Raw genomic sequence first — 23,442 nt, 5'->3', positions numbered from 1 at the left:
TGGGCTGGTCGCTTTGGGAAAGGGTGAAAAGGAAACTTCTGACGGTGAGGAAACCTTCCTGTCTCTCCAGGTCTGGATGAGTGAGGCTGAGCAGGGGAGCGCAAAACAGCCGGTGGCGCTCCAGGGCCTCCAGGCCAATCCAGGTAAGGGATCCCCTCCGACAGTCCATCTGGCAGGATAGCTCGGTGAGTTAGAGTTTGGGGGTTCGATTCCCAATCGTGCCTCCGGTCAGAAGATCCAGCCTGCATGGCCTTGGGCAAGCGGCACAGTCCCAGGGTGCCCCCAAAAGAAAGGAATGGTACTTTAAGTCCTCTCTACCCAGAAACCCATGAAAAGGGCTCCCCTCAGTCAGAATTGACTTGATGCAGTGACAAGCTCCGCCTCTCCCATCAACTTGAGAATAAATAACTGTCAAATAGGAGACTAAATGCCTACTAAGGTTATGTGAAATTCAGGAAGATGGGTTACCATATGGTAGGAAGCTGAAGCAGACAGTCTGCGCTCCACCGGGTTCTGAAATGTTGAAATTGTTGTAGGACGAGCTTCCCTCCCTCCTAGCCCCCCATCTCATGTTTTCCTTTTCCTCTCCACAGCAAAATGCAGCCAAGGACCCCAAAGGACCTGGAGACCCAATTCCTTCACTTGGCCCTCCGTGCCTGGGTCATGCTGGAGGAGCCAAGCCAGGATCCGGAGGTAGAGGTCAGTCCTTGGCTTCCTTCCAGCCCCTTTTCCTTCCTTCCTTGGAAGGGGCTCCTGAGAAATCAAGGGGAAACCCAAGGGTTGCCCCCCTCCTCTCCCTCCCAGGGAAGGTCTGGGCAACCACGGCTGATTCTGCCCAGAGCCAGGCTAGAGCCCAACACCACAGGGCTCTGGGAAGCAGCCCTCGCACGGCTGCCTCAGCGTGGAAAGATGCCACCTAAGAGCCACTCCAGGAAGCTCAAGAAAGGCACCTTCCTTCTCTTGCAGGAGGCCTTCAGGAACACCACTAACATGGCAGAACATCTCCTTCGGGGGCTGATAGAGGAGGACCCAAGCAGAGACCACCTGCTTTCTATCGTGGAGGTAAGGACAAAGGCTGCTTGCCTGGGAGGAAGAGGAAGGGGCTAAATAACACACACACAGTCAAAAACAACTCCCTCCCCCCCCAACCATCTGTTTCTAGATGGTTGGGGAGCAGTTTCCAGTGGAGAAGGCATCCTTCATGGAGACTGCCCGGCAGGGACTCCTCTTGCCTGCTCCCCCCACCTCCAACCTGAGGCTCCTCCTCTTAGAATGGCGAAGGACCTGTTGGGGACAGATGTAAGTTGCCCGAATGACTTTGGGCCAGTCTGTTTGGAAAAGGGTGAAAAGGAAACCTCTGACAGTGAAGAAACCTTCCTCTCTCTCCAGGTCTGGATGAGCGAGGCCGAGCTGCGCGACCACCTGCCCAAGTTCCAGGGCAGTGCAAAACAGCCGGTGGTGCTCCAGTGCCTCTAGGCCAGGCCAGGTAAGGGATCCTGCTGAAAAGGGAACCATCCTGCAGGCAGAAGGGGGCGGGCAGGTCAGACTCTGCCGGGGTTTAGATGAAGAGCTTGGGGAGGCCAAACCTTCCTCACCTCTCCCCTTCTCCGGGGGAGGGCTCCTTCTCTTTTGGAACCCCAGGAAGGAAAAGCATTGGGTTCTTTTCACCCCGCTTTCTCCAGAAAAGGAGCCAAGATGGCTTACCTCATTAAAAAGGTTCGCTAAAAACAACATCTTCGTCAAGATTCAGTACACATAAGAAGCCCCTGGAGAGGGGAGCCACAGTGTGTCGACCAGAAGCAAGCCAGGAGGAGCTCTTGTGGTGCTTCCCTCTCCACTTGTGTCTCCCACCACCACCACCTTCCAATTTCGTGCTCACACTGCAGGGCCCTTCCTGGAAAGGCTCCTGCCTCCTTGTCTTGGCAGCCTGATTGCCTGGAAGAAAGAGGAAGGGGGGACCTTGCCTGTAGCTTAGTCCTGCCTGGCTTCACTTGCCCACCCACCCCCACAGGCCTCCACAGAGGACGCAGACACGAAGACCCCTGCCCCGTGAGGGGAGCTTCTGGTTTCACTGCTGGAGAAAGAGCAGGGAAAGGGAAGGGAGAGGATCAAAACTGGAGGATCCACTTAAGCATCTTTTGGGTTTCTCAGGGTGGGAGTAGAGGACCCAAAGAGGCTCATTCACAACTCTCACACACACCCAAAAACAACTCACTCCCCCCAATTGTCTCTCTTTGTTTCTAGGTGTTTGGGGAGGAGAAATCCGTCTTCCTGGAGACTGCCCGGCAGGGACTCCCCCTGCCCGCTCCCCCCACCCCAACCCTGGGCTCCTCCTCTTCCATTCCTTCACTGGAATGGCGAAGGACCTGTTGGGGACGGACGTTAAGTTGCCAGAATGATTTTGGGCTCCTCCATTTTGTGGGGAAGGAAGGAAGGGATGGAAAGGGACCTTCTGATGGTGAGGAAATGTTCCTGTCTCGCCAGGTCCAGACAACCAAGGCTAACATTTCCCACTTCCAGCACAAGCTCCAGAACTGTGCAAAACAGACAGTGGAGTTTGGGGAGATCTTCCTTGAATAAACGAGAATAACCTTTGTGGAGACTGCCCTGCAGGCAGACCTCCAGCAATCTCGACACATCTCAAACGATGGATGATTGACTGGCTCATGAGCAGGAAGAGACAGCAGGTTATAGGATTCCATCTTTGTCTGCAGGAGGGGAAGGCGAGACCATCTCCTGACCTTGGGTTTTGGGGGTAGGAATGCAGGGGGGTTCCTTCAGTCCTTCTCCCATCTTTCTTTGGCATGCGCTAGTGCCCATGTCAGCAAGAACTTAAGGTTGGTGGGGGAAAGAGTTGCAGTCTGTCACCTCTCTCTCAGTGGGGGTCTGTCAATGTAAGGGACCCCCAATCCTAACCCTCATTCTCCTCTTCTCCTCTTCCGTTCTAGGTTTTCCAAGCTGAAAACTCTTTTTAAAGGGAGAGAACAATCAGGAGAGGAAGGACCGAGGAGACTATGGGAGAGGCTGCCCTGCTTCAGGAGGAAGAGGAGGGTCCACCCTACAAATCGGTTGAAGGGGAAAACTACCAGAGGCCTCCCCACTGCTGCCCCCCATCACCCAAGCAGTTGGGGAGCACAAACCTCCAGGTAAGACCCGCAAGGTCATCAGGGTGGAAGGGGGCCATGGCTAGCTGGATGCTCAACCAGAAACAACAGAGGAGATGCCCTGGCCACAGGGAGAACTACCAGAATACATCAAACTCTCCTTCTCCTTCTTGATGAGAAGGAAGAGCCTAATTAGCCAATAATTTTTATGAAGAAACTCGTAATCAATTGGAGAAATGGATTAGGGCTCCTGCTGCTATGCTTTCCTAGAACAAGGAAGGCTTGATTTTTTTTTCTTCAACCCTCATCTGCACGAATTCAAGGCATGAATCCTGCATTTTTCAATTAGCTGCAGCTTTTTTTAAAGCCACCTCTGCAAGAAGATGCACTGGCCAGAGAAACTAGCTAGAGAAGGAAGAACTGCTTCCAAATTTCAGCTCAGGTTAACAAAAACAGATGCCCAAATTAATCTGGTGTGAGAGCACACATCAAAACAATATTTTTTAAAAAGATTATTGAATGGAAGAGGAAATAGGTGTAGAAAAATTAACATTTTACAAATTGCTATCCTAGATCCCCTTATGGCATACCAACCCCTCTTCTCCACTTTGGCTGTTGCTCTCCCACCCAGGTCTACTTCCATGTTCTTCATTCTGATCATTCCAAACACTGCATTTCTATCCAGGAATACATGGATTCTTCTCCCAATGCGTACCCCTCTCCTCTCTAGAGGACCAAAACTGAATTCCGTCTTGGCTTAAAATCATCGCACTCCATCATTCCTTTTCTAATCTTAATTTCACATCTTAACTTATCGTTGCTTGCCATATTCCACATTGGCCTCAAGCTCTCCTCAAGTTTGGTCATTACTCTAACTTGTCCTTCTTTTGTTCCCCCTTCTTTCATTAATTTGTCTAGATGAAATCTTTTCAACCAGGAAATCCCTTTTTTAGTATCTCATAGATACGCTATCTATCATTTCTTTGGTCCAAACAAGAGGGCATTGGGGACGGGAGGCAGAGGACAGCGGGGACAGGAGGCAGAGCGAGGCAGGATTCCATTGACATCGACGATCAGTCAGGGTGGGTTGTCTACTAGTTCATGGCCTTCTTGCCAACTCTTCGAGCCTCCTCTGATGCTCCCTGGCAGCATCCTCAGGCACCCCCCTGGAGCCCTCCGTGGACTCCTCCTGCACGTCCACCCTGCACCCTTCCCTGGAGTCCCTGAATTCCCTCGGCGTGGTCGAGTGGTTCATGGACAAGAGAGACGATGTACGACCACCTTGGACTCCTCCCTGCCAGGCTCCGCTCTGGTCTCTCCTCCAGAGCCTCCAAGGGATGCCTCCCCGGGCCATGGCAGGAGAAAGAGACAGAGAAGCCCCCCCTGAATCACAGCCAGACTCCCCACCTGCCTCCAGGTACAGCCAGGGATTCAACACGAATTCTACTTCCTCTGCTGCCTGATCACCAGCTGCATAGCCTCACCCAGCGAAAGTGTCCGGGGTAGCAGACACCAGAGGCCTCCCCACTGTGGTGGCTATCGCTCCATCAGTGGCGGAGCGCAGGGCCCCAGGTGAGACCCACAAGGCCATGAAGGGGGCCCAGGGGGCCAGGGGCCACAACTCGCTGGACCTAAATGGCCTCCTCACTATACTCTCGGTCTCCTTTCAGGCCTTCTTGCCAACTCTTCGAGCCTCCTCCGATGCTCCCTGGCAGCATCCTCAGGCACCCCCCTGGAGCCCTCCATGGACTCCTCCTGGACCTCCACCCTGCACCCTTCCCTGGAGTCCCTGAATTCCCTCGGCGTGGTCGAGTGGTTCATGGACAAGAGAGGCAAGAGAGACGACGTACGACCACCTTGGACTCCTCCCTGCCAGGCTCCGCTCCGGTCTCTCCTCCAGAGCCTCCAAGGGATGCCTCCCTGGGCCATGGCAGGAGAGAGAGACAGAGAAGCCCCCCCTGAATCACAGCCAGACTCCCCACCTGCCTCCAGGTTCAGCTGGAAATACACCACCAATTTTATTTTCTGGAATGCCTCATCTCCAGCGGCATTGAGGCCCAGCGGAAGAAAGAGGCGCAGCTTGACGTGCCCTTTTCAAAGGCAGAGATGATTTCTGGGCTTGTGGTGAGTGACTTCCGGTCTCCCTTCCATTTGAGCCTCCGGGCCCTCATCCTGACCATCCCTCTTGGAATTCCCCTCACCAGGGCAGCCGAAAAAGGGGGTGGGTGGGATTGATCCCTACTTGCAGTGGGTGCAAAGGCTTCTGCATGGAAAGAGGGTAGTTGTACCAGGTGGAACGTAGGGGTGGGCACTTGAATCGAGGGGCGGGGGTCTTCCCCCTGTCAGGTACTCTCTCCACCTTCATGAGCTGCTCCATATCGGCTTCCATCCACACCTTGCTGGATTCAGCTGATGTACCTGATGAGCCAGGATGGGTAGCCCAGTGGTTCATGACCAGCAGGAGGCAGCAGGTAGAGCCATCCTAGGAATACCCCCCTCCTTTTTATGGGTGTCTCCGTCTGCAGGATGAGAAGGCAATACCATCTCCTGACCGTCCCCTTCCCCCCGCCCCAGAGCCCTCATGGGCTCTACCCATAAGGCATGTCAGGAAAAGCAGAGAAAGGGAAAAAAAACCCCAAATACCAGCCAGACTCTCCTCCCATCTCTAGGTTGAGCTGGGAGTGAAACATGAAATACATTTCCTCCATTGCATCCCCACCTTCTCCTTGAATGCCCAGCTCAGGGCACGACCACTGCTGGATGGGCCCTATCACCCCACTGTCTACCTCCAGAGGTCATGTGGACACTCCTAACCCTCATTCTCCTCTTGAATTCTAGGCTTTCCACACTGAAAACTCTTTTTAAGGGGAGGCAAGAATCAGGCGAGGAGGGACTGAGGAGACTAAGGGAGAGGCTGCCCTGCATCCGGAGGAAGAGGGTCCACCCTGCGAATGGCCAAAACACCGGAGGGCTCTCCATGCCTCCCCTTCACCAAAGCAGTTGGGGAGTGCAAATCTCCAGGTAAGACCTACAAGGTCATCAGGGTAATGGGGGGCCATAGCTAGCTGGATGCTCTGTGCCGGTTAATGCGCCCTTTGGGTCTCTTCCTCAACCCCACCAGGATCTTCCTCCAGATGCTCCCTGGAAGCATCGCAGGATTCCTCCTCCGAGGACAGCCTCATGAAGTGCTCCCTTTCACCTTCCATGTCCTCCTCACTGGATTCCATTGACATCGACGATCAGTCAGGGTGGGTTGTCTACTAGTTCATGGCCAGCAGGAGACAGCAGGTACAGCTGTTCTAGGAATCCCCCCTCGGGGTTCCCAGGGTGTGGGAGGGGAAGGTGAAATCATCTCCGGACCTTCCCCTCTCCTCCAGAGCCCTCACGGGGTCTGTCCTTGGGGCATCTCAGGAAAGGCAGACAAAGAGAGCCCCCCAAATAACGGCCACCTTCTCCTCCTCCCACCTCCAGGTGATCCCGGATGAAGAACTGACCATCAGGTTCTTCCAGGATGTAAAAACCTTCAGCATGGATGCCTTGGCTGCAAAGAACTACCAACTGGCTGTGCCCTGTCCCAAGACAGACCTGGGACAGCTCTTCTAACGAGGTCCCCCTCTTCTCCACTCAGACAACCTCCTCCTTGAAGATCTTCAAGACGAGGAGGAGAAAGACAGTTGGTGAGCACCTCAGAGAATCCTCCAGCTATGGTCACCCGAAAATATACATAGAGCACTTCATCTTTCTTGATGGGAGAGAGAATTGGCACAGCAGAAAGAAGGGCCATCAAACATAAAGCAAAAATCACCGAGAGATGCTCTTTATCCATTTCTAGGTTGAGCTGGCTGTGAAAAATGAAATCCCTTTCCTCCCTTGCATCCCCAACTTCTGCTTGGATGCCCAGCTCAGCACACAACCACTGCTGGATGTGCACTATCCAAAGGCATCGTTTCTTTCGGCACTTCTGGGCAGTGACTTGGGGGTTAGGGTAGAATGCACAGGGGGCTCTTTGTGTCCCTCTCCCATCATCCTTTGTCATACACTAGTGCCCACGTCAGCCAGAAGTCAAGGTGGGGGGGGGGAATGGGTTGCCCTCCCTCATTCCTCTCCCAGTGAAGGTCCCCCTTCAGGGAAACTTTTCTTGATTCCACCCAAAGCCAGACTATATCCCAATACCGTAGTGGTCTGGGAATGGGAGAGTCTGGGAACAGCAGTCTGAGACCCCACCAGAGGCCACCTCTTTCCCCTCCTGGACGCAAGTACAAAGAGGAGGAGGTGGGGGACCAAGAAGCCCCTGGAGGTGATAGACCTGCCCAGGGCGTTCAGTCTTTCCTCTGAGGGCTCGGCTTCTACTCTCCAGAGGATCCTTCTTTCTGCCTCTCCCCCCTTCCTAGCCCATTTGGTACTGGAGGGCATCAAAGTAGAAACTGTGGGGTTGCAGAAAGCCATGGCCCCCTCACCAAACTCTCAGTCTCCCTTCAGCCCTTTTAGCATCCTCTTCCAGCCTTCTCCGATGCTCCGTGGAAACCTCCACAGATCCGAGGGATATGTGTCTGACACATCTATTCTTCCTGCAGCATCTGAGTTTTGGGCTTCAGTCCGAAAAGGGCACAGAGCGCGCCTGGGCAACGCAAAACATCACTGCGCTGCTCAGGCGGGCAGTTCTGATGCGGGACTTCAAGGTAAGGACTGGAGGGATCAGCGTCGTTTCCTTTCCGAAGGGCTGCAGGGCTCGGGGCGGAGGGAACCTCTCAGAGCCCAGTCGTCCCTAAGACTGCTGAAAGTATGCAGGACTCGGCAGCAGGAGAGGGAAGATTTAAAATCAACCTTGCCATGTGCTTAAAAGGGCCCTTTTTCTTTCCTACCAGCTTGGGGAGGATGGTCCATCAGGTGGGCCAGTACGTGGCCAAACTCAGCATCCTGCTGGCGGATTCCGAAAAGGAGGTTGGCCGTCAGGCCCGGGGGATCCTCCACAGGCTGTTCCAGCTGCTCCTGTGCCAGAGAGGTACGGATGATGGGAAGGCTGGGCCTGCGAGCCTTGTGTGGAAGTGGTGGGGCCCCAAATAGCCCTCATTTCTAGGGAAATAGAATCCTAGCTGCTGGTCTTGGCTTTGACAAAGGCGTCCCCGTTATTTGGGCACAGGGCAGCCCATCCTCTGAGCCCCTCTCCTCCTCTTCCTGGGTGGGGAAGATCCCTCCTTGGGTGCCCTCTGGGGAGACCCCCAACCAGCTGCCTGGATGTCCCCAAACCCGCTGGTGAAACACAGGGCCAGCAGGAAAAGAAGTCCTGCTCCCCAACCCTCTGCGGGCGAGCCAAGGCAGTTTGCCAGCACATGGAAGAGAAGCTGGTTGGGATCTCCCTCGTTCCCCAGCAGTCAAAGGAGAGGAAGGGCCACTTAGACCTCCAGAGAGAGAGAAACATACTTGCACCCAACCTTCTCTCCTCTAGGTTCTCTCTCTGTTCTAGCAGAACAGAAATCATCCTTCCTGGACACCATCCTGCAGGCAGTCCCCCAGCCATCTCCCCTAGGCTCCTCCTCTTGTATTCCTTGGTTGGAATTGGAGAAGACCTTCTTGGGACAGATGCAAAGTGTTAGGTCAGTGGGGGAGAGGAGCCTCCTCCAGTGCTCCCTGACAGGCTCGGCAGACACCCCCCTGGAGCCCTCCGTGGACTGCTCCTGCACGTCCACCCTGCACCCTTCCCTGGAGTCCCTGAATTCACTCGGCGTCGTCCAGTGGTTCATGGACAAGAGAGGGAAGGGAGATGAGGTACGACCACCTTGGACTCCTCCCTGCCAGGCTCCGCTCTGGGGTCTCCGGGGGCAGGAGGGGACCGGGATGCCCTCTCCAGTCTCTCCTCCAGAGCCCCCCCCCCACGGGATGCCTCCTTGGGGCTTGGCAGGAAAGGGAGAGGGAGAGAGGGAGAAAGCCCTTCTGAATAACAACCGGACTCTCTTCCTACCTCCAGGTTCAGCTGGGAATTGAGTATTCCTTCTATTTCCTGGAATGCCTGATTTCCATCTGCAAGGAGGCCCAGAGGAAGAAGGAAGCCCAGCTTGACGTTGCCTTTTCGAAGGCAGAGATGGTTTCTGCGCTTGTGGTGAGTGAATTTGGGTCTCTCTTGCATTGTAGCTTCCGGGCCCTCTTCCTGACCATCCCTCCCATCAGCCCCCTTACCAGGGCAGCCCAAAAAGGCCGGTGGTGGGATTGATCTGTAGTTGCAGTTGGTTCAACAGCTTCTGAAAGGGAAGAAAGCGGATGAACCAGCTGGAAAGTGAGGATGGGCACCTGAACGGAGGGGCAGGAGTCTTCCCCCTGAAAGCCTTGGGCGAAGGGCATCAACCTCTCTCTCCCTCTCTCTCCTTGGTCACTTTTAGGAGGTGGTGGAGCGCCATCAATCACCCTGCAAGCCAGGAAGCATCCTGCCTTCCGCCCTGATGGCTCTCTCCCATCTGAGGTAGTCCAAATGCGATGTGTGTGGATGCGGTGGGGGTGGGGGTGGGGAGAGGGATGTGTAGGGATGTGTGGGACCTGAAGCCGCCCTGGGCTGCCCCTTGGCTGGAAAGCAGCCTCCTGCCAGTTGTGGGGCCAGCGTTCACCCGTGAGAGGCATCCCCCTCCTAGCCCATTGTCTCACCCTTTCTTATTCATCCCCACAGCCGACTGAAGCCCAAAACCCCGAGGGAGCTGGAGACCCGTTTCCTTGGTCTGGCCCTCCCTGTTCTGGCCAGCCTGCAGGAGCTGAGCCAGGACCCTGAGGAACAGGTGAGTCCTTGGGCTCCTGAGCAGGAATGCCGGGGAGGCTCCTTCCATCCCTCTCCCTTCATCCGCTAAAGCCAAGGTCAGCGAGAAATCAAAGCGGTGGTGGTGGGGGGGGAAAGGGTGACCCTCTCTCCTCCCTCCCCCAGTGAAGGTCCTCGTTCAGGGCAACCATGGCTGATTCCACCCCCAGCCAGGCTAGAGCCCAAAACCGCCTGGGTCTGGGAAGGGCAGGTTCCAGAGAAAAGCAGCCATCCCATCACTGCCTTGGGCCAGGAATACTTTCTGGAGCAGCAAATCCAGCCATGTCACAAAGGCACCTTTGTTTTCTTGCAGACCTTCAATGAAAACACCACACAAAGTATGCAGGTTCTCCTCCAAAGCCTGCTCCGGGAGGACCCCACCATCGGACACCTCTTTTCCCTCCTGGACGTAGGTACAAAAGAGAGGAGGTGGGGGCCCAAGAAGCCCCCTGGAGATGGTAGACCTGCCCAGGGCGTTCGGTCTCCCCTCAGCGCCTCCTTCTTTCTCTCCTCTGAACCTGTTCCAGTTCCTCCACAGCCATCTTAACAGGTGAGGAGGCCAAACCAGTGCCGAATAGAGGGGAACTCTTCCCAGGCTGTGGAAGCTATCCTTCGCTTAAGGCGCCCTAAAATCGCCATTCCCTTTGCTGCAACCTGATCACACTGTTGGCTGACAGGCCGCTTGTGACCTGCCCCAGTTCCTTCTCCCTCATAGTATTCTTCACACAGGTTTTCCCCCCCCTTGTCACTGAGGGTTTCGGGTTTTTCTCCCCAAGTTGCAGCACTTTGCACTTCTGCCTGTCAAGCTTCACTCTGTGGTTCTCGGCCCACTGCTCAATCCTCTCAGGAGAGCGGCTTGCTTCGTCCCTCTTCTTGAGCATCCGCCTTCACCAGTCCTTCCCTCAGAGTCTCCCTGCCCCTTCCAAGCCCTGTTCGGCATTGGAGGGCATTGCAGCACAAGCCATGCACTTGCAGAAAGCCACGTGTTTGTCCGGGAACCTGTTTCTGAGAGGCCTCTTCTTCCTGCAGCATTTCCATCATTGGCTTCAGTCAGAAAAGGGCACGGAGCGCGCCTGGGCAATGCAAAAAATGGCTGCGCTGCTCAGGCAGGCAGTTCTGCTGCGCGACCTCAAGGTAAGTACTGGAGGGATCGGCGCCGTTTCCTTTCCACAAGGCTCGGGGCGGATGGGACGTCTCAGAGCCCAGTCGTCCTGAAGGCTGCTGAAAGGATTTAGGACTCGGGAGCAGGAGGGGGGAGATTTAAATTAAACCTTGTATGGGTTTAAAATGGCCCTTTTTCTTTCCTTCTACCAGCTCAGGGAGGAGGTCCATCAGGTTGGCCAGTACGTGGCCGACCTCGGCATCCTGCTGGCGGATGCCGAAAACAAGGTTGGCTGGCAGGCCCGGAAGAGCCTCCACAGGCTGTTCCAGCTGCTCCTGCGCCAGAGAGGTACAGACGTTGGGAAGGCTGGGCCTGCGGGGCTTGCGTGGAAGTGGTGGGGCCCCAAATAGCCCTCGTTTCCAGGGATATAGGCTTTGACAAAGACAAAGGCGTCCTTGTTATTTGGGCACAGGGCAGCCCATCCTCTCAGCCCCTCTCCTCCTCTTCCTGGGCGGGGAAGATACCTCCTTGGGTGCCCTCTGGGGAGACCCCCAACCACCTGCCTGGAGGCCCCCAATCTGCCTCTCGCTAGCGAAAGACAGGGCCAGCAGGAAAAGGAGCGCGGCTCCCCCACCTCTCTGTGGGCGAGCCAAGGCATTTTGCCAGAACATGGAAGAGAAGCTGGCTGGGATCCCTCTCGTTCCCTGGCAGTCAAAGGACAGGAGGGGCCACGTAGCCCAAACCCTGTCCTCCACCTGCCTTGCGGTGGGACCAGCCATGATTCTTCTTCTCTCTCCAACAGGCATCAACACCCGGGAGGCCCCTCATCTCTGGTGCAGCGAGAAGCAGCTGGATCGGGAAATGGCCTCTTACAAAAACATTGGCAGAGTCGGAAAGGTACGGATGCTGCCCCTGACTGGCTCTGGGGCGGGCTGGAGCTGGGTTTTCTCTTCTTCTGCTTCAACATTCATGTGCCTTTAGGTACCCGAATTTATCGAGGAGGAAGGATCCAAACCTTCCCTTCAACTTCCTTTCGCTTTCTCAAGGCTGGAGTGGAGGGCCAAAAGAGGCTGATTCACCGAGAGAGAGAAAGAGAAATTCACTTTCAACCTTCTCTCTTTCCTTTTAGGTGTTTGGAGAGCTCTTCTCAGCACCACAGAGAGCCTCCTTCCTGGACACCGTCCTACAGGCCATCCACCAGCGGTCTCCCCGACTCTCCATCCCTGGGCTCCTCCTCCTCTATTCCTTTGTGGGAATTGGAGAGGAGCTCCTTGGGATGGATGTAAGTCCTTCGATTGACTTTGGGTGGTCCATTTGGGGGAGAGGGTGGGACGAAGGGAGGGAGATAGGGAGGGAAGAGAAAGGCGCTTCTGAAAGTGATGAGTTCTTCCACTCTCTCCAGGCTCAGGCGACAGAGGCCAACATTTCCCAAAAGCTCCACAAGTTCAGGGATTGTGGAAAACAGCCGGTGGAGTACAGATGCCTCGTGGCAGGCAAAGGTAAGGGGTCACCCCTCCCCTGATTAAAAAAAAAACCCTCAAATGTTTGTGGCAGATGGCGCTGTGGTGAGAGATCCAACCCGCCTAGAGTGGTCCTGACCCGACCAGATAGGAGGGATATAAAATAAATAAATACATAAATAAATTTAGAAATAGAGCCTTGGGAAGCCAGGCCTTCCTTCCCTCCGGCCCTGGATGAGGGGGTCCTTATCTTTTTGAACCCCAAACAACGTTGTGTTCCTTGGCTTATTTAAAAGCCTTTTACCCATCATTCTCAATACATTATTCTTACATTATCGACATTAACAATATTTACATTTACATTATTTAAAAAGACAGGGATGAACTCCCAAAAAGTCACTGGCCATAGAAAATTTGACACTAAAGAACTTCAGTCTCCGTTTCAGTCATAGATCAGAAGGCATGGTGAGACACACTGCTCTGGAGTCATCTCCTCTGTGAAATTAAGTTCTTCTAATGAGGCCCCCTCTTCCTTTTCCTCTCCACTCAGGTGATGTCATCATCGAAGATCTAGAAGACGAGGATGAATAAATCAATTGTTCCTTTCGGAATACGTCAGCAATGTAGAAAATAGACCAGCTACATTCAAGCCAAAGAGACATCCATCAGTTCATCCTTCGAACAACACATATTTCCTGGATCTTTTATGCATGACCATTCACTCTAAGGACACCACAAACATGGCACCACAGTGGCTGGAGAGGATGAAAAGAAAACCCTTACGAGTTTTAAGAAAGTCCCTTAGGCTCAAATGGAATTCAACAGGACTCTGAGTCACCTAACTGGACAAAGAAGAGCCCACAGGCCACACGACATTCTGGCAGCAGATGCACTGGCCACAGGAAGAACTACCAGAATACATCAAACTCAGGACGACTTCCCTTCTTCTCCTTCTTGATGAGAAGGAAGAACCTAATTAGAGAGAGAATTGGCACAGCAGAAAGAAGGGCCATCAAACATAAAGCAAAAATCACCGAGAGATGCTCTTTATCCATTTCTAGGTTGAGCTGGCTGTGAAAAATGAAATCCCTTTCCTCCCTTGCATCCCCAACTTCTGCTTGGATGCCCAGCTCAGCACACAACCACTGCTGGATGTGCACTATCCAAAGGCATCGTTTCTTTCGGCACTTCTGGGCAGTGACTTGGGGGTTAGGGTAGAATGCACAGGGGGCTCTTTGTGTCCCTCTCCCATCATCCTTTGTCATACACTAGTGCCCACGTCAGCCAGAAGTCAAGGTGGGGGGGGGAATGGGTTGCCCTCCCTCATTCCTCTCCCAGTGAAGGTCCCCCTTCAGGGAAACTTTTCTTGATTCCACCCAAAGCCAGACTATATCCCAATACCGTAGTGGTCTGGGAATGGGAGAGTCTGGGAACAGCAGTCTGAGACCCCACCAGAGGCCACCTCTTTCCCCTCCTGGACGCAAGTACAAAGAGGAGGAGGTGGGGGACCAAGAAGCCCCTGGAGGTGATAGACCTGCCCAGGGCGTTCAGTCTTTCCTCTGAGGGCTTGGCTTCTACTCTCCAGAGGATCCTTCTTTCTGCCTCCCCCCCCCTTCCTAGCCCATTTGGTACTGGAGGGCATCAAAGTAGAAACTGTGGGGTTGCAGAAAGCCATGGCCCCCTCACCAAACTCTCAGTCTCCCTTCAGCCCTTTTAGCATCCTCTTCCAGCCTTCTCCGATGCTCCCTGGAAACCTCCGCAGATCCGAGGGATATGTGTCTGACACATCTATTCTTCCTGCAGCATCTGAGTTTTGGGCTTCAGTCCGAAAAGGGCACAGAGCGCGCCTGGGCAACGCAAAACATCACTGCGCTGCTCAGGCGGGCAGTTCTGATGCGGGACTTCAAGGTAAGGACTGGAGGGATCAGCGTCGTTTCCTTTCCGAAGGGCTGCAGGGCTCGGGGCGGAGGGAACCTCTCAGAGCCCAGTCGTCCCTAAGACTGCTGAAAGTATGCAGGACTCGGCAGCAGGAGAGGGAAGATTTAAAATAAACCTTGCCATGTGCTTAAAAGGGCCCTTTTTCTTTCCTACCAGCTTGGGGAGGATGGTCCATCAGGTGGGCCAGTACATGGCCAAACTCAGCATCCTGCTGGCGGATTCCGAAAAGGAGGTTGGCCGTCAGGCCCGGGGGATCCTCCACAGGCTGTTCCAGCTGCTCCTGTGCCAGAGAGGTACGGATGATGGGAAGGCTGGGCCTGCGAGCCTTGTGTGCAAGTGGTGGGGCCCCAAATAGCCCTCATTTCCAGGGAAATAGAATCCTAGCTGCTGGTCTTGGCTTTGACAAAGGCGTCCCCGTTATTTGGGCACAGGGCAGCCCATCCTCTGAGCCCCTCTCCTCCTCTTCCTGGGTGGGGAAGATCCCTCCTTGGGTGCCCTCTGGGGAGACCCCCAACCCTCTGCGGGCGAGCCAAGGAAGAGAAGCTGATTGGGATCTCCCTCGTTCCCCAGTAGTCAAAGGAGAGGAAGGGCCACTTAGACCTCCAGCCCCCCAAACCCTGCCCTCCATCTGCTTCATGGGCAGCCATGATTCTTCTTCTCTCTCCAACAGGCATCAACACCCGGGAGGCCCCTCGTCTCTGGTGCAGCGAGAAGCAGCTGGATCGGGAAATGGCCTCTTACAAAAACATTGGCAGAGTCGGAAAGGTACGGATGCTGCCCCTGACTGGCTCTGGGGCGGGCTGGAGCCAGGTTCTTCTCCTTCTGCTTCAACATTCACGTGGCTTTAGGTGTTTGAATGAGAAAGGGCAAAGAAGGTGGCATCAGTGCATTCAGTCATTCCATAGATTACGTGTCCTCTGCCAAACGAGAGAAAAAACTGGGGGAGGGTTGGGTGTGTGGATCTTTGATCCTGGCTCCTCTCCTTTCTTGGGAAGCAACCAAGTCAGCCCTGGGAACTGTTGGCTTCTGGGGAATGGGCTCACTCTGGAAGGCCGTTCCTGGAAAGGCTCCTTGCTTTGGTTTCAGGATAGCTTGGGAGGACGAGGAGGGGGAGAATTTTTAGTTTCTTGGCCACCCACGCAGCCCTCCACAGAGGATCCAGACAGGAATCTTCCTGCCCTAAAGGGGAGCTCCTGACTTCACTGCTAGAGATGATGCACCAATAGAGAAAGAAGAGTGAGAGGGGAGGAAAAGGATCCAAACTTGAGGATTCCCTTCAACTTCCTTTAGCTTTCTCAAGGCTGGAGTGGAGAACCAAAAGAGGCTAATTTGCACAGAGAGACAGAGAGAGGGAGGGACAAAAAGAGGCTCATTAGCACACACACAGTGAGAAAGAGAGAGAGAGAGAGAGAAACATACTTGCACCCAACCTTCTCTCCTCTAGGTTCTCTCTCTGTTCTAGCAGAACAGAAATCATCCTTCCTGGACACCATCCTGCAGGCAGTCCACCAGCCATCTCCCCTAGGCTCCTCCTCTTGTATTCCTTGGTTGGAATTGGAGAAGACCTTCTTGGGACAGATGCCAAGTGTTAGGTCAGTGGGGGAGAGGAGCCTCCTCCAGTGCTCCCTGACAGGCTCGGCAGACACCTCCCTGGACTCCTCCGTGGACTGCTCCTGCACGTCCACCCTGCACCCTTCCCTGGAGTCCCTGAATTCACTCGGCGTCGTCCAGTGGTTCATGGACAAGAGAGGGAAGGGAGATGAGGTACGACCACCTTGGACTCCTCCCTGCCAGGCTCCGCTCTGGGGTCTCCAGGGGCAGGAGGGGACCGGGATGCCCTCTCCAGTCTCTCCTCCAGAGCCCCCCCCCCCACGGGATGCCTCCTTGGGGCTTGGCAGGAAAGGGAGAGAGAGGGACAGAGGGAGAAAGCCCTTCTGAATAACAACCGGACTCTTTTCCTACCTCCAGGTTCAGCTGGGAATTGAGTATTCCTTCTATTTCCTGGAATGCCTGATTTCCAGCTGCAAGGAGGCCCAGAGAAAGAAGGAAGCCCAGCTTGACGTTGCCTTTTCGAAGGCGGAGATGGTTTCTGCGCTTGTGGTGAGTGAATTTGGGTCTCTGTTGCATTGGAGCTTCCGGGCCCTCTTCCTGACCATCCCTCCCATCAGCCCCCTTACCAGGGCAGCCCAAAAAGGCCGGTGGTGGGATTGATCTGTAGTTGCAGTTGGTTCAACGGCTTCTGAAAGGGAAGAAAGCGGATGAACCAGCTGGAAAGTGAGGATGGGCACCTGAACGGAGGGGCAGGAGTCTTCCCCCTGAAAGCCTTGGGCGAAGGACATCAACCTCTCTCTCCCTCTCTCTCCTTGGTCACTTTTAGGAGGTGGTGGAGCGCCATCAATCACCCTGCAAGCCAGGAAGCATCCTGCCTTCCGCCCTGACGGCTCTCTCCCATCTGAGGTAGTCCAAATGCGATGTGTGTGGATGCGGTGGGGGTGGGGGTGGGGAGAGGGATGTGTAGGGATGTGTGGGACCTGAAGCCGCCCTGGGCTGCCCCTTGGCTGGAAAGCAGCCTCCTGCCAGTTGTGGGGCCAGCGTTCACCCGTGAGTGGCGTCCCCCTCCTAGCCCATGGTCTCACCCTTTCTTATTCATCCCCACAGCCGACTGAAGCCCAAAACCCCGAGGGAGCTGGAGACCTGTTTCCTTCGTCTGGCCCTCCCTGTTCTGGCCAGCCTGCAGGAGCTGAGCCAGGACCCTGAGGAACAGGTGAGTCCTTGGGCTCCTGAGCAGGAATGCCGGGGAGGCTCCTTCCATCCCTCTCCCTTCATCCGCTAAAGCCAAGGTCAGCGAGAAATCAAAGCGGTGGGGGGGGGGAAAGGGTTGCCTTCTCTCCTCCGTCCCTCAGTGAAGGTCCTCGTTCAGGGCAACCATGGCTGATTCCACCCCCAGCCAGGCTAGAGCCCAAAACCGCCTGGGTCTGGGAAGGGCAGGTTCCAGAGAAAAGCAGCCATCCCATCACTGCCTTGGGCCAGGAATACTTTGTGGAGCAGCAAATCCAGCCATGTCACAAAGGCACCTTTGTTTTCTTGCAGACCTTCTATGAAAACACCACACAAACTTGGCAGGTTCTTCTCCAAAGCCTGCTCCGGGAGGACCCCACCATCGGCCACCTCTTTTCCCTCCTGGACGTAACTACAAAAGAGAGGAGGTGGGGGCCCAAGAAGCCCCCGGGAGATGGTAGACCTGCCCAGGGCGTTCGGTCTCCCCTCAGCGCCTCCTTCTTTCTCTCCTCTGAACCTGTTCCAGTTCCTCCACAGCCATCTTAACAGGTGAGGAGGCCAAACCAGTGCCAAATAGAGGGGAACTCTTCCCAGGCTTTGGAAGCTATCCTTCGCTTAAGGCGCCCTAAAATCGCCATTCCCTTTGCTGCAACCCGATCACACTGTTGGCTGACAGGCCACTTGTGACCTGCCCCAGTTCCTTCTCCCTCATAGTATTCTTCACACAGGTTTCCCCCCCCCCCTTGTCATTGAGGGTTTCGGGTTTTTCTCCCCAAGTTGCAGCACTTTGCACTTCTGCCTGTCAAGCTTCACTCTGTGGTTCTCGGCCCACTGCTCAATCCTCTCAGGAGAGCGGCTTGCTTAGTCCCTCTTCTTGAGCATCCGCCTTCACCAGTCTTTCCCTCAGAGTCTCCCTGCCCCTTCCAAGCCCTTTGGCATTGGAGGGCATTGCAGCACAAGCCATGCGCTTGCAGAAAGCCACGTGTTTGTCCGGGAACCTGTTTCTGAGAGACCTCTTCTTCCTGCAGCATTTCCATCATTGGCTTCAGTCAGAAAAGGGCACGGAGCGCGCCTGGGCAATGCAAAAAATGGCTGCGCTGCTCAGGCAGGCAGTTCTGCTGCGCGACCTCAAGGTAAGTACTGGAGGGATCGGCGCCGTTTCCTTTCCACAGGGCTTGGGGCGGATGGGACGTCTCAGAGCCCAGTCGTCCTGAAGACTGCTGAAAGGATTTAGGACTCGGGAGCAGGAGGGGGGAGATTTAAATTAAACCTTGTATGGGTTTAAAATGGCCCTTTTTCTTTCCTTCTACCAGCTCAGGGAGGAGGTCCATCAGGTTGGCCAGTACGTGGCCGACCTCGGCATCCTGCTGGCAGATGCCGAAATGGAGGTTGGCTGGTGGGCCCGGGAGAGCCTCCACAGGCTGTTCCAGCTGCTCCTGCGCCAGAGAGGTACAGACGTTGGGAAGGCTGGGCCTGCGGGGCTTGCGTGGAAGTGGTGGGGCCCCAAATAGCCCTCGTTTCCAGGGATATAGGATCCTAGTGGCTGGTCTTGGCTTTGACAAGACAAAGGTGTCCTTGTTATTTGGGCACAGGGCAGCCCATCCTCTCAGCCCCTCTCCTTCTCTTCCTGGGCGGGGAAGATCCCTCCTTGGGTGCCCTCTGGGGAGACCCCCAACCACCTGCCTGGAGGCCCCCAATCTGCCTCTCGCAAGCGAAAGACAGGGCCAGCAGGAAAAGGAGCGCGGCTCCCCCACCTCTCTGTAGGCGAGCCAAGGCATTTTGCCAGAACATGGAAGAGAAGCTGGCTGGGATCCCTCTCGTTCCCTGGCAGTCAAAGGACAGGAAGGGCCGTGTAGCCTAAACCCTGCCCTCCACCTGCCTTGCGGTGAGACCAGCCATGATTCTTCTTCTCTCTCCAACAGGCATCAACACCCGGGAGGCCCCTCGTCTCTGGTGCAGCGAGAAGCAGCTGGATCGGGAAATGGCCTCTTACAAAAACATTGGCAGAGTCGGAAAGGTACGGATGCTGCCCCTGACTGGCTCTGGGGCGGGCTGGAGCCAGGTTCTTCTCCTTCTGCTTCAACATTCATGTGCCTTTATGTACCCGAATTTATGGAGGGGGAAAGGATCCAAACCTTCCCTTCAACTTCCTTTCGCTTTCTCAAGGCTGGAGTGCAGGGCCAAAAGAGGCTGATTCACCGAGAGAGAGAAAGAGAAATTCACTTTCAACCTTCTCTCTTTCCTTTTAGGTGTTTGGAGAGCTCTTCTCAGCACCACAGAGAGCCTCCTTCCTGGAGACCATCCTGCAGGCCGTCCACCAGCGGTCTCCCCGACTCTCCATCCCTGGGCTCCTCCTCCTCTATTCCTTTGTGGGAATTGGAGAGGAGCTTCTTGGGATGGATGTAAGTCCTTCGATTGACTTTGGGTGGTCCATTTGGGGGAGAGGGTGGGACGAAGGGAGGGAGATAGGGAGGGAAGAGAAAGGCGCTTCTGAAAGTGATGAGTTCTTCCACTCTCTCCAGGCTCATGCGACAGAGGCCAACATTTCCCAAAAGCTCCACAAGTTCAGGGATTGTGGAAAACAGCCGGTGGAGTACAGATGCCTCGTGGCAGGCAAAGGTAAGGGGTCACCCCCTCCCCTGATCTAAAAAAAACCCTCAAATGTTTGTGGCAGAAGGCGCTGTGGTGAGAGATCCAACCCGCCTAGACTGGTCCTGACCCGACCAGATAGGAGGGATATAAAATAAATAAATAAATAAATAAATTTAGAAATAGAGCCTTGGGCTCTATCAATGTAAGGGACCCCCAATCCTAACCCTCATTCTCCTCTTCTCCTCTTCCGTTCTAGGTTTTCCAAGCTGAAAACTCTTTTTAAAGGGAGAGAACAATCAGGAGAGGAAGGACCGAGGAGGCTATGGGAGAGGCTGCCCTGCTTCAGGAGGAAGAGGAGGGTCCACCCTACAAATCGGTTGAAGGGGAAAACTACCAGAGGCCTCCCCACTGCTGCCCCCCCATCACCCAAGCAGTTGGGGAGCACAAATCTCCAGGTAAGACCCGCAAGGTCATCAGGGTGGCAGGGGGCCATGGCTAGCTGGATGCTCAACCAGAAACAACAGAGGAGATGCCCTGGCCACAGGGAAAACTACCAGAATACATCAAACTCTTCTTCTCCTTCTTGATGAGAAGGAAGAGCCTAATTAGCCAATAATTTTTATGAAGAAACTCGTAATCAATTGGAGAAATGGATTAGGGCTCCTGCTGGTATGCTTTCCTAGAACAAGGAAGGCTTGATTTTTTTTTTCTTCAACCCTCATCTGCACGAATTCAAGGCATGAATCCTGCATTTTTCAATTAGCTGCAGCTTTTTTTAAAGCCACCTCTGCAAGAAGATGCACTGGCCAGAGAAACTAGCCAGAGAAGGAAGAACTGCTTCCAAATTTCAGCTCAGGTTAAGAAAAACAGATGCTTAAATTAATCTGGTGTGAGAGCACACATCAAAACAATATTTTTTAAAAAGATTATTGAATGGAAGAGGAAATAGGTGTAGAAAAATTAACATTTTACAAATTGCTATCCTAGATCCCCTTATGGCATACCAACCCCTCTTCTCCACTTTGGCTGTTGCTCTCCCACCCAGGTCTACTTCCATGTTCTTCATTCTGATCATTCCAAACACTGCATTTCTATCCAGGAATACATGGATTCTTCTCCCAATGCGTACCCCTCTCCTCTCTAGAGGACCAAAACTGAATTCCGTCTTGGCTTAAAATCATCGCACTCCATCATTCCTTTTCTAATCTTAATTTCACATCTTAACTTATCGTTGCTTGCCATTTTCCACATTGGCCTCAAGCTCTCCTCAAGTTTGGTCATTACTCTAACTTGTCCTTCTTTTGTTCCCCCTTCTTTCATTAATTTGTCTAGATGAAATCTTTTCAACCAGGAAACCCTTTTTTAGTATCTCATAGATACGCTATCTATCATTTCTTTGGTCCAAACAAGAGGGCATTGGGGACGGGAGGCAGAGGACAGCGGGGACAGGAGGCAGAGCGAGGCAGGATTCCATTGACATCGACGATCAGTCAGGGTGGGTTGTCTACTAGTTCATGGCCAGCAGGAGACAGCAGGTACAGCTGTACTAGGAATCCCCCCTCGGGGTTCCCAGGGTGTGGGAGGGGAAGGTGAAATCATCTCCGGACCTTCCCCTCTCCTCCAGAGCCCTCACGGGGTCTGTCCTTGGGGCATCTCAGGAAAGGCAGACAAAGAGAGCCCCCCAAATAACGGCCACCTCTGTGTGGCTTAATGTGTCCTCTGGCCCCAATTGCCTCTCTTTGTTTCTAGGTGTTTGGGGAGCAGTTTCCAGTGGAGAAGTCATCCTTCCTGGAGACTGCCCGGCAGGGACTCCCCCTGCCCGCTCCCCCCACCTCCAACCCTGTGCTCCTCCTCTTCCATTCCTTCATTGGAATGGCAAACGACCTGTTGGGGGCAGAGGTAAGTTGCAGAATGACTTTGGGCTGGTCCGTTTGGGAAAGGGTGAAAAGGAAACCTCTGACAGTGAAGAAACCTTCCTCTCTCTCCAGGTCTGGATGAGCGAGGCCGAGCTGCGCGACCACCTGCCCAAGTTCCAGGGCAGTGCAAAACAGCCGGTGGCGCTCCAGTGCCTCCAGGCCAGGCCAGGTAAGGGATCCTGCTGAAAAGGGAACCATCCTGCAGGCAGAAGGGGGCGGGCAGGTCAGACTCTGCCGGGGTTTAGATGAAGAGCTTGGGGAGGCCAAACCTTCCTCACCTCTCCCCTTCTCCGGGGGAGGGCTCCTTCTCTTTTGGAACCCCAGGAAGGAAAAGCATTGGGTCCTTTCAAACCTTTTCACCTTCCTTTCTCCAGAAAAGGAGACAAGGTGGCTTACCTCATTAAAAAGGTTCGCTAAAAACAACACCTCCATCAAGTATTAAAACAGATTCAGTACACACAAGAAGCCCCTGGGGAGAAGGACCACAGTGTGGCGACCAGAAGCAAGCCAGGAGAGGTTCCTTCAGCCCTTCTCCCATCTTTCTTTGTCATGTTCTAGTGCTCATGTCAGCAAGAATTTAAGGGCAACCATGGATGATTCCACCCACAGCCAAGCAATTCTCTTTTCTTCAGCCCAGCACACTTCTGGCTGACAGGGTTGCTTGTGGCCTGCCCCAATTCCTTCTTGTTCAGAGTATTCTTCAGCGAGGTTTCCCCCTCCTTGTCACTGAGGGTTTCAGTTTTTCTCCACAAGTGTATAACTTTGCACTTCTCCCTGTCAAATTTCACTCTGTGGTTCTGGTATCTTAAAAGTTTTGCTTTCATCATAAGATTCGGTTGTGTAAAGGCCTCTATAGGTGATACCCATACTGGTGTTTTTTGATAAATTTGTTGTATAATCTTTTTCCAAGTTTCCAATAAAGCTCTTCTTATCATATGTAAATTAAAATGCTTTGCTCTTTATCAAATCAAAATGCAAGATGAAATGGTTAAAGAATGTATGATTAAGTGAGCACAAAACTTAGGGCATAATATTGATATTGATCAATAGTTGAAAATATGTCAAAATAATATAAAGGTTACAAGATCGGTTGATTTTAAAGAGCATATATATATGATGTTTTACAGGTGGAATATGACTCCAGAAAAAATGTCGAAGATGTATACAGATATATCAAATGTGTGTTGGAAATGTGAAGCACATGTGGGAATCTATTACCATATGTGGTGGTCATGTAGAGTAGCGAAACAGTATTGGAAAAGAGCATATGCTGTGCTGCAACAAATATCGCTTTGTAAGGTTCCACTAACCCCAGAACTGTTTTTATTGAGTATGATGCCTGATAACATAGATAAGGAAAAGAAGTATATAGTTATATACATAATCACTGCAGCTAGAATTCTTTATGCCACAAACTGGAAAAGTCCAGTGGTACCGAAACAAGAAGATCTCATACAGAAGATACGGGAAACAGCAGAAATGGACATTTTATCAGAAGTGATGAAGGACTGTCCTCTACAAAACACAACTGAAAGATGGGACTTATTCTACAAATGGTTTCAGTAATTAGAGATCGCTTGAAGAACATGCATTAGAATGAGAACTTAAATCTGGAAGGCAGAAAAGAGCAAAAAGAGTAATTTGGAATGTTGATATGGCAATATGCATAGAATGGATATTAGTATGTCATTGTTTCTCCTCTTCCCTTTAACCTCAATCCCTTTTTCCTTCCTGTTACCCTTTGTTAAAAATAAAATATTTATTTTAAAAAATT

General features: G+C 53.3%; 3 protein-coding genes across 12 annotated transcripts in view; all 3 read left to right on the top strand.

Moving 5' to 3' along the window:
* The window catches only part of LOC144584318 (maestro heat-like repeat-containing protein family member 7), a 21,775-nt gene extending 7,100 nt beyond the window's left edge, over positions 1–14,675 (top strand). Inside the window, exons 7-13 of the mRNA XM_078380266.1 lie at positions 10,912–11,016; positions 11,197–11,332; positions 11,787–11,881; positions 12,114–12,266; positions 12,387–12,483; positions 12,995–14,352; positions 14,539–14,675. Of these exons, the coding sequence (XP_078236392.1) occupies positions 10,912–11,016; positions 11,197–11,332; positions 11,787–11,881; positions 12,114–12,266; positions 12,387–12,483; positions 12,995–13,035 (627 nt within the window). The 3' untranslated portion in view covers positions 13,036–14,352; positions 14,539–14,675. The remainder of the gene's footprint in view (positions 1–10,911; positions 11,017–11,196; positions 11,333–11,786; positions 11,882–12,113; positions 12,267–12,386; positions 12,484–12,994; positions 14,353–14,538) is intronic.
* LOC140701940 (uncharacterized) overlaps positions 1–23,442 on the top strand; it is a 26,994-nt gene extending 3,552 nt beyond the window's left edge. For 2 of the 10 annotated variants that reach the window (XM_078380267.1, XM_078380269.1), the window contains one exon: positions 22,043–23,442. Coding sequence is in view for 6 of the 10 variants with exons in the window: in XM_078380270.1 (XP_078236396.1) it covers positions 598–699; positions 967–1,062; positions 1,163–1,299; positions 1,390–1,399 (345 nt within the window). In the remaining 4 variants the exon portion in view is untranslated. Of the gene's footprint in view, positions 1–70; positions 144–397; positions 700–966; positions 1,063–1,162; positions 1,300–1,389; positions 1,487–1,682; positions 1,717–2,484; positions 2,756–2,948; positions 3,143–21,489; positions 21,652–21,740; positions 21,838–22,042 lie in introns of those variants that run through there. The other 8 variants (XM_078380270.1, XM_078380271.1, XM_078380273.1 and 5 more) reach the window with 8 other exon arrangements.
* Positions 15,236–19,870, top strand: LOC140702039 (maestro heat-like repeat-containing protein family member 7). The gene is made up of 10 exons (XM_078379974.1): positions 15,236–16,146; positions 16,351–16,482; positions 16,760–16,839; positions 17,041–17,146; positions 17,473–17,568; positions 18,189–18,293; positions 18,474–18,609; positions 19,083–19,177; positions 19,410–19,562; positions 19,683–19,870. Exons 1-10 carry the CDS (start codon positions 15,961–15,963, stop codon positions 19,806–19,808), a joined length of 1,215 nt encoding a protein of 404 aa, XP_078236100.1. The 5' UTR covers positions 15,236–15,960; the 3' UTR covers positions 19,809–19,870.

This window comes from Pogona vitticeps, chromosome 9 (assembly GCF_051106095.1).
Source record: "Pogona vitticeps strain Pit_001003342236 chromosome 9, PviZW2.1, whole genome shotgun sequence".
NCBI classification, from domain to species: Eukaryota; Metazoa; Chordata; class Lepidosauria; order Squamata; family Agamidae; genus Pogona; species Pogona vitticeps.
Note: the sequence above shows the minus strand (reverse complement) of the source record. Positions and strands in the feature narration are given on the sequence as shown.